Raw genomic sequence first — 15863 nt, forward strand, 5'->3', positions numbered from 1 at the left:
CTGAAATGCTTTGATGGAGGCTTAGAGCTATTGGTTGCTAATGAAGGGGAAGGTGGAGGGTGGTTCAGTGTCAATAGGATACCTACTGACATGTCCCTTTACCTCCTCTAAGCCACTTATGTGGACTGTGAATAGATTTAAGAAAAACCCCATGAAGGTGCAGTGTGTAGTCTTGAAGAGAAAACTTTCTCTCTTCAAGACTGCACACTTTTTACCTTTGCGGTAATAGGAGAGGGTTAATCAAGTCAGGAATCAAGCCTCTGTGGAGCACGTACAGCAAGGGAAAGAAGCTTCCCCTTCTGTAGAGTATGTATACGAAGACTGGAGATGGGAGCCTGGAGACATTGAAGGTCTTCTGCACACTCTGTATAGGAAGCTTCCTATACAGTTTGTGCAAAGTGGGCAGAAGATCTCCAGTCACCAAGGAGATTTCTCTGCCCTGTTTGTGCAGCCAGCCAATGGTAAGCAAGCAGGTGGCATGGTGAAGCCATGCCAGTCCTTGACAGCTGCAAAGGCATACAGGATACTGGCAGACAACTGGCAGAAGGGGGTGGGGGTGTTGCAGGACAAACTTGAAATTGGTAAAACAAACTCCAGTTTCTTTGCTTGGCTGCAAGACAATTCCTGGCTTGTTTCAAAAACCATGCTTAAAACAAACCCTGGTCTGTAGTTTGGTTAACTCTGAGTGATTTGTTTGGCATGGGTTTTGAGTACTCCACTAAGAACTGACAATTTCAGCCCCTGGGTTCTATAAAATGGATACATGTTTTTTAGAATGACTTCTAACTGCTTAATTCCTAAGAACATGCTGCAAATGTGTGTTGTACATGTGCTTTGATGAGCACAAATCCGCAGCTGGGCTCATTTGCTTGAATTATCTACTCTACATGGTCTTTTAGTTCTTTTGTGCTTGTGACAAACTTCGAGTCTGGTTTGTGTTAGACTGATCAGTGGTGGCTTGATATCGTGTGCAAATGGTCATGTTTGGTGGCTACAAGCACATGCAATACACTAAACAGTGTTTTTCAGCTGTCCAACTGTAGATATGCAAGTCAGCCAGAAAACACAGATGTAAACTTCTTGAGTGAGCCATTGCACAGATGTTCATTGCACAAATAGGTGTGTCACAAAATTCAGTGATCTTCCTTTTACAAAACCATGGACGCTCTTGGCGCAAAAACATTTGGTTTAAGAGTTAAGGTTCTTATACATTCACTTGTCCTTCAAAAAACAGAGAAACTGTAAGTTAATGCATCCACCTTCACTTCTGCCCCAGAACTGTTCTTCTGTATTAAAGATCTTGTACAGTCTCAAATACTTAACTTAATTGGAAGTTAGCCTACATGCACCCCACTTGGCCTTGTTCTGTCAGCTCAGAGCTCAGCTCAGATAATGTATTCAGGGAGAAAGTCAGCAGGTACGGTTTTCGCAAACACTCGCTACAAATACATACAAATGAATTTCTTCCTAATGGAGCCATAAAAACAACAATACTCCCCAAACACAATTAGTGGACTCAATATCCAGACAGAAATTCTATAGGTGTAGCTAATAACATGCTACATACTCACATAAAGCTACAAAAGCACCTGGTGACTTTGTTGAGCTGAAAGACAACAGCCAAAGGGTGGGTTCTTCCCCAATACACTAACTAGTGTAACAAAATGTGCAGGCAGAAGATCAAGAATTATTTTTAGAATCTCTGGGAAACAACCACTTTTGTGTATCACCCCATGCACCTCACCCGGTTCAGTATCAGTCCCTGTTCTGTATGCCTTCTCCGTGCCAGATTAAAAGGCTGATGGTTAGAAATAGAGTCTTCGCTCTATAATTGTTAGACTATGGAATACTTCACCTACAGTGTGTTAGTGAGTGAGAGTGTGTGTGCGTGAGAGAGAGAGAGAGAGAGAGAGACAGAGTTGTTGTTCTTTGACAGTTATGACAGAAAATGGGCAATTCTTTTCAAATTCAACATCCCAGTGACTTTATTGGCTGTTTAAGCTATTGTTATGTGATTCTATTTTAGCTTTAATATTGTTTTATGTAAAGGCATCATAGATACATTTTAAATAAATAAAGGTGGGAGCAGCTACATAGCTGATAAAACCATTTGTTTTGACTGGCCTCAGTAGCGAAATAAAGATCCGTGGATACCGCTCTCTCCAATGGGTGATGTCCTGTCCCTGGCCTCATTCTGTGCATCTGAAACTCAGCATGCAGCTGGAGACAACCCTCTGCCCCCTTCCCAGCTTCTCATCCCTGTCATGCTGCAGTTCTAAGGCACTAAGATATGCAGCACAGAAAAGCCCCAGCCCTCCTCCCAAGTTCCGAGCCAGGAGCTGAGGGGAGGGGAGGACTGTCCCCACCACAGCTACACTACACTTCAGGGCACTCCAAGCACAACACATCAAGTAAAAGCCCCCAGCCGTTCTCCCAAGCGTGGAGTCTGAGAGGAGGGTGAGGGATTGTTTCTGCAGTACTTCCACGGCGCTTGAGGTGCCTCACAAGTACAGCATAACACAGATGAGCCTCATACTTCCTCTCAGGCTCTCTAAGTGCCTCCAAAGCACAGCACACTGCTGGACAATCACCCAGCCCCTACCTTTCTCCAAGCTCATCCCTGTTACATCTGAATTCCAAGACACTAAGAGAACCTCAGAAGCACAGTATATGATAACTGTAGAGATGACACCCCACTCCAGCTCACACCTAGCATGAGGAGCATCCCAGCCCCCTTCTGGCAAGTAAAATTGTGGATCTCTCATTTACAACTAATATCGGCATTAAAAATACAGTGGAAAATTAAAGGGAGTGGAATTTACCTTGTCAATAATGGACTGCATATGAGATTTGTGAGACTGGTCTCCATAGAGCAATGAGGACCACTGATCTGGAGCAATGCGCAAACCAGCCTCCATCGCAATTTGCACAATCTGGGAATCGTGTTCTCGCCTCAGAGCTTCATATGTTCGGAACTCCTCCTTCAGCTGCATCAGGGAAGAATCCTCATCACGTTTAGTCACCTGGTGGAGACAAATCCATCTGGGTTAGGTAAGGTGACAAAATCCAATGACTGACCCACCTAAGGTATTAGGTGCTCATCAAGATTAATGAGAGTGAAATACTATGACTTGAGAGTAATTCTTCCTATCTGTATAGAGGAGGGTGGGGGCTTCCCCATGAGCAGATAACAACTGAGACAAGTGCACATTACTCATGAATCTATTTGTGTATTAAACATGTTTAATAGAAAAATAAGAGAGCTAAGGCGAAAAATTAAATTGACATTATCAGAAAGGTAATGTTACCTTAAATGACATTATAAAGTGGGACACCCCTCCCAAGAGGTGCATGAAACATCTTCGTTGCAGTTGTGAGTACTGGGATTCTAGGAGAGAATCACTGCAGCGAAAGACGGGCAGTGGTCGGGGGGGGGGGGGTTCACTCTCACCAAAGAGCATTCTTCTCCGTATCTCCCTAACGTAGAAACTTGGCAAACACCAGCTGAAGGAAGGAACTATTTAGTTCTGGAGATAATGGAGCCCTGGTAGTTGCTTTGAAGGTCAGGAACTGATGCAGTATTGGACTGTTTCATGTAATCATAGAATCAGAGCTGGAAGGGACCTTGGAAGGTACTGAATCTAATCAATGCAGGATGCAACTAGACCATCCCTGATAGAAGGACACCCAGCCTCTGCTTAAATACTTCCACAAAGCAGAGCCCACTACCTTTAGAGGCAGTCTGCCCTACTGCTGAACACCTGTTACCATTAGGAAGTATCTCCTAATGTTTTGCCAAAATCTGCTTCCTTGCAATGTCCAGCCATTGTTTCTTGTTCTATTGCTCCAGAAGGCAGAACAAGTCTGCTCCATCTTCTACATGAAAGCCCTTCAGTTATTTGAAGACCACTATCATGTCTTCCCTTAATCTTCTCTTCTTCAGGGTAAACATACCTAGCTATCAACCATTCTTCACAGGACGCTGCTTCTAGACACCACACCATCCTGGTTGCCTTCCTCTGGGCATGGTACCAACTTATCAATGCCCTTCTTAAAAAGTGGCATCTAGAATTGGACACAATACTCCATGTGAAGCCTGGCTAACAGACAACAGAGTGGAATTATTATTTCTTGCGATCTGGACAGTGTGCTTCTGTTAATATAGCCTAAGGCTGCATTAGCTTTTTTTTAGCAGCCATATCTCACTGGTGGCTCATGTTCAGCTTGTGATCTGCTGAGACACCTAGATCCTTTTCACATGCACTTCTGCGAAGCCAGGTATCCCCTACTCTACAACTGTGTATTTGAGTACTTGTGCCTTTGATTTTTTTTATACCTAACTGCAGGACTCTTTTACATTTATCTCTGATTAATTTAATCTTGTTGGTTTTAGCCCACTGTTCAAGCCATGTCAAGATCATTTTGAATCTTGATTCTGCTTTCTATTGTGCTAGCTATCCGTCCCAGCTTTGTGTCATCTGCAAATAAGCATGCCCTCTATGCTTCTTCCAAGTCACTTATACAATTTGAACAGCATAGGGCCTGGGACAGAGCCCTGTGGCACTCCATTCAAGGCTTCTGCCCATGCTGATGTAGAGCCATTAAACAGCGCTCATTGGGTATGGCTGCTCAACCAGCTGTGGATCTACCTAACAGCAGTAGCATCCAGCCCACAGCTTATCAACAAGGATATAACGGGAAACCTTGTCAATGTCAGGGTTGGATTGGAGCCCAGAGAGCCCCAAAGCAGTTCTGATTCTGAGGAAGAGCTAGAAACCGCGGGAGAGGAACCTGCATGAGTTTCAGAGGAGCAACTAGGGGGAGAGCCCCTCCCGGTACACATTCCTGAGAGTGATAGTGACCCTGGCAGGGAGAGGGCGGAGCAACAGCAGTTTCTGGGCGCTAGATGCCGGCGCACCCTCAAGCACGAGATGGCAGGCGCTGAGAGGCAGCGCTCAGCCCACTTGGCGAGTTGGCAACAGCGGTGCCCCGATGCCCCACGGGAAAGGGGTGGACTCTCTCCTCCTAGCTCATAAGTACAGGAGTTTCCCGCTTTCCCTTTCAAACGGAGATCAACTGATTCCTAAGGTTAGAACCCCCGAGTAGGCAGCCCTCTTATGTCTTACTTGTAGGATCAAGCAATTAGCATCTGTAAGCGTCATGAGGTTGATTGGGAATAACACCTTGGAAAAGAACCCTATTGTCTGTGCACTGATTCTGGCTACCTGAGGATTTCAGAAGGCATCAGGGAGTGACCTCCTGACAGCCAAATTCTTTGCTGAAATCAATACTATATCCACAGCATTCCCATGATCTACCGGACTAGTAACTCTATCAAAAAAGAAGATAGAGATAGAAGATAGAAGATTGGTCTGGCATGATTTATTCTTGATAAACCAATGCTGGCTTCTAGCAATCAATGCATTCTTTCCCAGATGCTCTGAGACCAACCACTTGGTAATCTGTTCTAGAATTTTGCCCAGTATCAACATCAGGCTGACTGGTCTATAATTCCCTGGATCCACCTTTCCTCCCTTTTTGAAGATTGTGACATTTACTCATCTTCAGCCTTCTGCACCTCGCCCGTTGCCCAAGAATTCTCCACAATTACAGTCAGCAGCTCCAAAACAATGTCCACAAATTTCCAGCATTCATCTGGCCCTGGAGATGAGCTCATTTAAAGTAGCTAGGTGTTCTCTAACCACCTCTAGTGTTTATCTTGGGTTGCAAGCCCCTCCTTATAGGCTTTGTTCTACTTCTCCTAGGTCAAACACAATTCCCCTTGTACCAGAAGAGCAAAACAAAATAGGGGTGAAGTAGTTTCATCTTTTTTACGTCACCTGTTAACACTTCATCAGCTTCCCCAAGCAGATTACTTATTCTGTGCTGTAATGGAAATTGCAAGTACGTTTCTAAATTTCTCTTGATTTCTTGTGAACACTGGACCTATCCTAACAGGCCCATGCCCTCAATAGGTTTAGGCTAAAAACTAATGTATACTTACTTCCAGGTACATCCCAGGTTCAATTGGATGCATTTCTGAATAAACAAGCATAAGACTGCACTGTTAGGGCTGCAATCCTATGAAGACTTCCGTGGGAATAGGCTCAACTGAACTAATTGGGACTTGAAAGCAAACATATCTAGGACTGCCCAGCATGATTTCCTAAAGTTAGTGAAGTACTCCTGGTTTGCTCCCAGTTCCCTGAAGGCTGCTTCTCTCTAAGCAGGGCCTGTGTCATTTCTCTGTTTTATCCAGCACCTCTGCCACTACAATGAGATTGTAATAGGAAGTGGCTGCATTTCATTCCACTTAATTGTTAATCTGCTCTGTGCTTCCAACCTTGGTTCTGAACAACATATGAAATCCTTAAAACAAGCCATGGGTTACCTGAAGGTTGTCTAACCCTGTTGCCTGGGTTTGCATGACACAAGCCACAGCAAGCTGAATGCCCGTGAGCGACATGCAAAAATGGTGCCTGGTACGACATGACAGCTCCCATGGGTAAAATCAAGCCATGGCGAGCTGTGGTGTCATGCAAACCAGGTCAATCTGGGCAACAAATGGCAGCCACTTGCAACTGCCAAACCTGAGTTGTATCAAGAGGTCACTTCCACGAGAGAAATTCAGAAGAATGTATTTTCACTAGCTAGAATGTGCAAAATATCTATAAGCGTATAAAAGGATGACAGGTGGGGAAGTATTTCTGCACTCAAAACAGCTCAATCTCTATCTCAACCTCACTGTAAACCTGACCAGAACAGTCTGCTCCCTACCTTGAAACAGGAGGCTCTGTAAAGGAGCTGGACAACATGCCCAATGCTGGTTTTAGAAGCCTGAGGAAACCGTGGCTCCAACCTCTGTACCACAAAGAGAACCAAGACCTTCCGAGACAAAGCAGATCCGTCTTCCAAGGCCAACAGAACTAACTTGAGAGCTTCTTCCTGCATTGCTGGAAAATTAGGAGCAACGTGACAGAATTAATAACAAGGATTAAGAGCAATTTCAGTTATATACCGCTCATTCTCTTTAGACTAAACCCAAAAGACTGTACAAATCTTAAACTGTAGTGACTGTATTAGAAGTTCTAGAAATCTCCATGTCATTTCATGGTCATGATATAGAATAGGGCATTCACTGCGGAATCCAACTGCTCGCATAGGATCCTGACAATCCTCACTTTCATTTAAACAAACTTTTAGTCTATATCACATGGTTTAAAAATGTCAAAGGCAAATCTACAGTACAAAAACACACTGAGAACTCCAATGTACTCTTTGCTGCATACAGCTCTTCATCAGGAGAAAGTATAGTATTCTAAGTTTATGTCTGCTACATGAAGGCTGCAGAGTACATAGAGCAGGTTGTGTGGAAAGTAATGTTGAAATACATGGAAATTAACATTTTGTTTTCATATTCAATATTTATGCTCAAAATGAATCGGGCTTCTTAATATTACTTTTGACAACAAATCTGCTTTGTACACCAGTTGTTACGCCATGTTGATTATTTATTATTAATAATACATATTTACTGCTTTATATAATAAAATCTCGAAGCAGTTGAGCATGATAGCATTACTGGACCACATGGTTGCAGACAAAAATCTGGTAACGTCTTGTCAGGTTTCACTGAATATATTTTTAAACTCAGTGGAGAGACTAGCTGCTATGGAAGTGGGCAACTATTTGTGTGTCATAGGGGACATGATACAGCTACCTTGCTCAAGCTAAGTAAGTCTGGGTCTGGTCAGTATCTGGATGAGAGATCACCTAGGAATCCCATAAACGCTGCTTTTAGTTCCATGAAGAAGGAAAGCTGGGATAAAATGTAATAAAACAAGCAAGCAAAACCAGTACAATAAGGTTGCAATCCTATGAGTTGCTCCCTCGATGATCATAAGCCCCCGAACATGGAGGCTTCCGATCATCCAATGCAGGATGGGAGGAGCAGCAGAGGCGATCTTCACCTCCCTGTCCTCCAGCCCTGCATTTTTTGCGAGATGGGCTTTTTCACCCATCTAGCTGGGGCAATTTGGAGGGGGAGGGAAGGAGGCTGACAGAGGCATCAGGATAACTTGTATTCTCGCCTGTCCAGTCTCCTCCCCTTCCCCGCCCGCCAAAACACCCCATTCTCTGACATCAAGTTCCTGACCTCAGAGAGCAGCTGGTGCAGTTCTTTCCGCGCTGGCTGCAAAAGGGAGAGGGGTCAGAGCTCCAATTCCGCCCTCTGAGGTCAGAGCGCTGTCTCCGACCTCTGATTGGGGGATCCAAAATATCCTATGGCCTCTCAGACGCTGTCTTGGGGCCACAGGATTGCTCCCTAAATCTGCCAACTTGTTGAGACCATCAAGGGTCAAAAGATATGATATATTTTGCAGCAAAGGTAGGACCTTTTCATTAGAGGCCCCTGGACCATGGAATGATCTCCCTTGAAACGTGCAATGGTGTATCTCTCACCTGGCCTTCAGGCAATTGTGTAATGCTCACTTTTTTAGAAAAAAACTTTCAGCATTAAAGACTGCCAATTATTCTTTGATCTATTCTCAGAGGTAAGCAGTGGGGTAGCTGTAAAGTATTTTATTACTGGAGGTGCAATAATGGTTTTTATTCTTGTTTCAATGTTGAACTGCAAGATGCTTTGAACTTTGTGAAAGGCAAGATATAAATCTTTTAAACAATACATACACATTTCAAGGGCCTTCATGCTTAAATGCATCCTGCTTCCTTGAACAGATATCTATGACTCTTGAACTGTAAAAATCTCACAGGGAACAGGCATCTACCACTCAGTTGCACTTGAGAGTATTTTAGTCCTCTAAGGGGACAATCCTACGCAAGTTTTTACAGAAGAAAGGCCTACAACTCCCAGCATGCCCCAGTCAGCTATACTGTCTGGGGCATGCTGGAAGCTGCAGGACCTTTTTCTGTCTAAACATGCATAGGATTGCGCCTTAAATCTATAAACCACTCGTCTCCCTCTTTCCCCTAATTTTTGTTACAGTATCAGTAAGCATGTCCGGATTGGTACGTACCTGGTCCAAGGAACTGGCAGCCCCTGGCCCTCACTGCAGCCCAAAGGTTGGAAGAGAGTTGCTGGGGGTTCTGGTGCTGAAGGATGAGCTCTGTGACAGTTCTTTCACCCAGCGATCGTGCTGCACGCATAGCCCTGATCCGCCCTTCTTCTTCCACTAGCTGACAATGGACTAATGTCACAAGCTTCCTCTGCATGGGACGACTGAGTACACTCTGAGTGGTGCTGTTCAGTCCCACACCTTTGAAAAGAGAAAGAAGTGGGAATTATTTCTCAGTTTCTTGAGGGTGATGCAGGGCCTGCATACAGTCCATTTTTGGCTGGTTAGTCAAAGGGTATTCCAGTCTGAAGTTTTATGGCCTTTAGAACGTTGTCCCCTGTGGGCACCCCTTACTCCATATTACTGTTCAAATCTTGCCTTTGACTCGTGTTTAGGCATAAACTAGTCCCTGATAAACAAAATGTCACTATGGTTAAATGTGTAATAGGATTATGAAGGAACAATGAGCTATACTGAGGACTGAAAAGTTTAGATGAATAGTCAATTAAAAATCTTTTGATCAATTTAGGGCGCAATCCTATTGGGATAGGCAGCTGCCTCCAAACTCGGAGGCAACCGTCTATCCAATGTAGGGCAGGAGAAGCGCGGAGGGGATCTTCCCCTCCATGCTTCAGCCGCCTGCATTTACGGCTAGACAGCCAATTTTGGCTCTCTAGCCATGGGAAGGCGGAGCAGGGAGGTGACGCCAGACGATGCATAAGAAGCATCGGAATGGTACTTCTGCCCTCCTTGCCCCGGCACACCCCCAAGAACGCCCCGTTTTCGCCACTCCATGCTTCTTTTCCGAGCACGGAGCACGGGGCTGATCTGCACTACCTATGAGGCAGTGCAGGAGGGGGTGGAGGTCAGTTCTCAGGGAACTGACCTTGGAGCATGGGCTCCAAAGTCGGTTCCCGGGAACCAACCTATCCTAGGACCTATCCTAGCTGCTGACTCGTGGCCATAGGATTGCACCCTTATTTATTTTATTTATTTACAAGATTTATATATTGCTCTATATCCAATGAAATATCACAGGGGTGAACAATTAAAGAGATGCCTCCAATTAATCAGGCAGATTTTTTTAAAGCAACTATTTTTAATACACTTACAACAGCTGCAGGTGGCAGATACCATCTTAGAAGAGGCATTCCTCCAACTCTCTCACAGAAGGGAATGCCTCTTCTAAGCTGACACCTGCTACAATATGTGGAAGCACCATCCAAACACAAAGAAAATTGCTTTGTTTTATGCAAATTCATAAAGATTTAAGCTCCCGTATAAAGTACCTGCTGCTGCCATTTCAGCTTGCCATTTGATAATGAGGAATAACCACTGATAATTTTTGATCCATTTAGACTGCTGAATTTAACACTAGCAAATAACCACTCACCTGGCCACCTGTTGTAATAAGCTTTTTCAGGTGACCAGAGCAATCTTCCTAAATTAGAAAGGAGGTGGCTCCTTTTTAATTCTTGCCAGGCCACTAATGAGTCACATTATATTGACACATAATATAGATACTGTGTAGGCAGGTTTGCTAGTAAAATAGTGTGTAGGCTAATGTTTTCATTTCATTTGTTTTTCTTTTCTTTTCTAACATTGCTTGCTTCAGCACTCAAAGTGGACAGTTTTCTCAGTTGGAGATTCTTATCAAGTGTAGTCATATTAAAGATGTTGGGGGTTTGCTGCTTTCAGTTTGGGCTTTTAACAATGTATTAAGGACTATTCACCTCTTGCACTGCTCAGTGGTTTAAGGTACAAGGCTAGTTCTTCCACACATTTCTTGGCTTCTTCATAATGCTTGGTATCTTCAGCACCACTGCGCAGAGTTATTGGCTGCTGTTCTGGTACCTGTGGAAAAATAAGAAGCAAACTGCAAAAATGAAAAGACTGTCAGTGTCAAGCAGCTACCCCTCCACCTTCATCTCATTAAAACGCAATATACCTTTGAAGCTCCTCACTTTTAATAACATATAACAGCTTTAAAAAGATCCAAAGCAAAAATACAGATCCCAGATTATTTTTGTGTGAACCTATCAAATTTACTAGGCATATATCTCCCAGTGTATGGCCTTACAACTATTCCTTAAATGTACCCAATAGAACAAAAATACTTTTTTTCCTTATGAAGTCTGAAAACATCTTCTTTTCTTCCTTTTCAACATTTCTATCCCATTTTCCTACAAAAATGTATTCAAGGCAGTGTGCACTACTATCAGGTGAACTCTTTTTAAAAGCATGGTAGCACCAAACTCAGTAATAAAGAAAAAATTATCTCAAAAGTATTACTAGCAGTAAACTATTCTTTGGCTATAGTGAAGCCAGCTTCCTCACCCAGAGACCTCTATTGCAAGAGACGGTGAGTTAATGACCAAAGAACGTGGGTTTTACTAGAAAAGTCCCATCTATCCCTTCCCTGTTTAAATCTTCTGAACTCCAAAAAGCATTAAATGTTTCACATTATGAAATTATTGTTACTATTTTAGTATTTGCATTCATTAGTTCCTGTAAGCTGCTTTGTGAAAAGTTGCTTCCAAAAGTGGGATATAAGTATGTTTATATACAAATAGATACACACACACATGCAACACACACTTACATAAATAACTAGACAGAAAAAGCGGAATGAAGTCTGAAACAACCCTATTCACTGTTTTTGCTAATAATCATAACAGTTCTACCGTAAGAACATAAGAAGAGCCATGCAAGATCTGTCCAAAGGCCCATGAAGTCCAGAATTCCATCCAAAGGCCCATCTAGTTCAGCAGTCTTTCCCCAACCAGATGCCTATGGGAAGCCCACAAGCAGGGCATGAGTGAAATAGCATCCTCTCAGTTGTGGTCCACAGCGACTGGCATTGAGAGACCCTGATACTGATGGCAATATATAGACATCATGACTAGTAGCTCTTGACAGCCTTATCCTCTATGAATTTGTCTAATCCTCCTTTAAAGTCATCCAAGTTGGTGGCCATCACTACATCTTGTGGTAGCAAATTCCACAGTCTTTACTATGTGTGGTGTGAAGTACTTCCTTTTACCTGTCTTGAATCTCCCACTGTTCAGCTTCGCCGAATGTCCCCTGGTTCTAGTACTATGAGGCACTCCACAACATGAAAATTTTAGACGACTAAAGAGCTCCAATACACACGTTAAAACCCTAAATCTTGTAACCGTTCTTTATAGGGGGGTTGCTCCAGCCCCTCGATAATTTTGGGTACTTATTTATTTATTTAATTTTATTTATTTCATTTCTATACCGCCCAATAGCCAAAGCTCTCTGGGTGGTTAGTAACCTTATCAGAACTGTATACAGTATTGCAAGTGTGGTTACACCATAGATTTGTAGCATCCTCTTAGTAAAGGCTGGTTCACACATTAGTTTCATGCAGGGCTGCCAGTCTCCAACCTGGATGTTGGTGATATACTGTGAAATGCCCTGATGAAAGAGGCAATGAGGCATGACATTAGCCAGCCATTTCCTCCTCAATCCTACTAGCCAGCACCACCCATCTGCTGTAGTGAGCAGGATTCCAGGTATGCTGCAGGGCAGGCTGGGTGAGGGTAGATGACAGTCCTGGGGAGTTAAGAGGGGAGGGGAAGAACTGCAGCTGTCTTGTCTCCTGATGTACTGGTGAATTTAAACTGATATCTGACTGTTCTGCAGAGTGCAATCTGGCACAGTAGATCCAGCCATGACTATTTTTTAGAGAAAACTTGAAGTTTTCTCTAAAAGCATTTATTGTTATGTTGTTAGTAAAGTTAAGTGTCAAACTTTTACATTCCTTGGACAAGCAGAGAGTGTTTATTTTGTTGTGAAGAAATTTAGTTTTAGAAAATTGTGCCCTACAATGTTTTAAAACTGTGATTTTCCTATCCTTTTTGGAAATGGATGTCTATACCAAAGCCACAATCTGCTAAACAATTTTATCCTCCCTATCCCTGCCCCCCACCTGCCCCCAAAATCCCACAGGTTGTTATTAAAGAATCTGAGGGAAATTATACATGTTAAGTCTCAAAATGCACCCTTTAGAGAGGTGCTCATATCACTGATGAAAGAACCAACTCTTTGAACTCTACGAACAAAAACTACCCAAATAAAATCTTCTAAAAATACATTAACAACAAATATTGTTACAGTCGTTTTTATTACATAGAAATCAATGTGGAATATCTTAAATTTGGGAGCTGAAGAGATGTTTACAATCTGTGAACACAGCAATTAATTAGGGAAGCAGCTGACAATTACTGAACTAAAGCACGGATAGGCAACCTGGCAACCTCCAGATTTTGGACTACAACTACCATAAGCCCCAGCCAGCATGTCCAGTGGTCAGGGATTATAGGAGCTGCACTCCAAAACATTCTAGAGAGTTCCAGGTTGCCTGAACTAAAGAACAGAGTTGCACTTCTCAGACAGAGAATTAAAATTCAAGAAACACCAGCCTAACATAGTGAGGTTGGAAGGTAAAGGCCTGAATATTAAATTAGAGGAAATACAAAATGAGGAAGTGGTAATCCTAAATGGTGTTGTTGTTTTCTGATCATTTCAAACAAATGCAAGTTGGAGTTACTGCAAGACTTCAAATCCCTCAACCCTGCTTCCATTAGCAAAGGCCTTGTTACAGCAATTTTTAAATACTGCTGTGAAAGGTGAACAAATCATTATATTGAACAGGAATGGTTAATCCTTGCACTGTGCAGGGGGAATATGCCATGGTCTTAAATTTAAATACATCAGCCTCTTGGTGTGAATATCTTAAATGTGATCCATCAGACAACATTCTAGACTCATCCTAAATGTTGGACAGGTTACTCTCTATTACCCTCAAGTTTCCATAGGTAACAATGGTGAACCAGTTAAGGAGACTGTCTCATGTCACACATAACACCAAATCATGGGTTGTGCTAACCAGTTTAGAACCCAGGCCGTGATCTGAGCTCCCAAACAAACAGGCGAGCCATGGTGTAGAGTTGCTTGTTGCTTTCATTCTCTTTCCTCTCAGCTTCATAATTTCACTCCTATTCCTACACCGCAGCAGCTTCTGAATCAATGGCCATAGCTCTAGATTAAGAAATCTCTACATCTGCCCCAAAGATTCCCTTTTCCATTGCAGAGAAGATGGCATGGCATATACTTCCCGCCCTTTTGTCCAAATCCACAGGATGTGGCTTTTTTGCTAGCTCTGTGTCAGTGGCAGATGGGAAATGCCACTTAATCCTCACCTCACCTTTCTACTTCCCTGCCTTGGCAAGCGTGGATCGGGCATCACCTGCCTATGTGAGCTGACCCCAGATAGCACTTGCTAGCTCCTGATTGGTGGGATGCCCTCCACCTATCAATCAGTACCTCCCTAAGGAGGCAGAATAAAGATGGGATGTTTTTATTGTGTTATGTCATCTTCAACCTGTCACCTATGTAAACATCAGTTTTAACTGTTATCATGTATCATCCTTTTTCTCTTGCTTTGCTCCCTTACTTTTATCTACCATTTAATAAAAATCTTCATAATTTGGACTCTGGGATTTGGCTGTTTGCTTGAGAACCCTAAGGAGCAATCTTCCACTCACCTATCTGCTTTACAGTCACATTACAAACTTGGCTGTAAGAGGGGGGAAGAAGAAAACAGGCTGAGAGTTGCTCAGTGTCATCTGGAGAGTTTAAACAGCAGCAAATCCTCCTCCCTGCTTAAACTTGTGGTTTATGGGGTTCTCTCCAACTCAGAAGTAAGAGCATACAAGGGAGTGGTGGTAGTGCTTCTTTCAATAGGTGTGCAGCAAAAGGTCTTTACAAGAGTAGTGAGTGCATCAGTGCACATTGTGTGCCAATTCAGATATCATGTTCATTTACCATAGTGTATGATGTCTGTATTGAGACACTATTGCCAGCACCTAGACATTAGGGGACAGGATAGGCTATAACAGCCTTCACCAACCTGGTGCCTTCCAGATGTATTGGACTACAACTCCCATCACCCCCAGCTAGCATGGTCATTGGGCTGCTAGCTGGAGATTATAGGAGCTGTAGTTCATCACATCTGGAAAGCACCAGGTTGGAGAAGGCTATAACACAACCCTCCCAAGCTAGTGGGGTTATTGTGGACCCCAGCAGCTGTTTCCAACACGTGTAAAGCTTCTTCTTCTTTTTTTAACAAACCTGAACCACTTTATATTTGAAGTATTCCTCAACAATTATAAGGTCAGTTGTCCTGTGGTGTTTCATCTCCTGCTACTTTTGAATGTTCTTTAAAAATTACATTTAACTTACTAAGCAATTTACCTCTATTGAAATGAATGGGAAAGTGACACTACCAAACACTTAAGCTAATTGGGGTCCATTCTATCCCCAGCAACTTCTCAAAATGGGGTAGGGAAAGTAACTTTGCATTCTGCCTGTATAATACATTGATTTTTTTGGTGGCTATACCACTTCAAGAGTACTTGAGTAGATTTGTGCTGTTTTTGCCATTTTTTCCCCTTTACATTTGTGTGTGTGAAACAAACAAAACAAACGAACTACAAAGCACTGCACAGGTCCACTGGACCCTATGAACAAATTTTACTCTAGGGGGTTAATTCTGCTCCAAGTCGTCTTTAGCTTGGAATAAGTTAACATTCTCATAGCACAAACGTCCAGCACTGATTTCTTATTTGTAATGTTCTCTTTAAAATAAAAGGCTACTGGCACACAACTGATGCCTTCATAAGAACACAAGAAGATCCACGCTGAATCAGACCGAATGTCTATCTACTCCAGCATTCTGCTCATACAGTGGCCAACCAGCTG

General features: G+C 43.0%; 1 protein-coding gene across 3 annotated transcripts in view; it reads right to left on the bottom strand.

The window, feature by feature from the left end:
• RC3H1 (ring finger and CCCH-type domains 1) overlaps positions 1-15863 on the bottom strand; it is a 96176-nt gene that overhangs the window by 33796 nt on the left and 46517 nt on the right. For all 3 annotated transcript variants that reach the window (XM_084851192.1, XM_084851194.1, XM_084851193.1), the window contains exons 3-6: positions 10808-10928; positions 9036-9275; positions 6778-6953; positions 2823-3023 (exon numbers count right to left, since the gene is read on the bottom strand). In XM_084851192.1, the coding sequence (XP_084707318.1) occupies positions 2823-3023; positions 6778-6953; positions 9036-9275; positions 10808-10928 (738 nt within the window). The remainder of the gene's footprint in view (positions 1-2822; positions 3024-6777; positions 6954-9035; positions 9276-10807; positions 10929-15863) is intronic.

This window comes from Heloderma suspectum, chromosome 4, assembly GCF_057233095.1.
Source record: "Heloderma suspectum isolate Gila_16-S chromosome 4, 16-S_ref, whole genome shotgun sequence".
NCBI classification, from domain to species: domain Eukaryota; kingdom Metazoa; phylum Chordata; class Lepidosauria; order Squamata; family Helodermatidae; genus Heloderma; species Heloderma suspectum.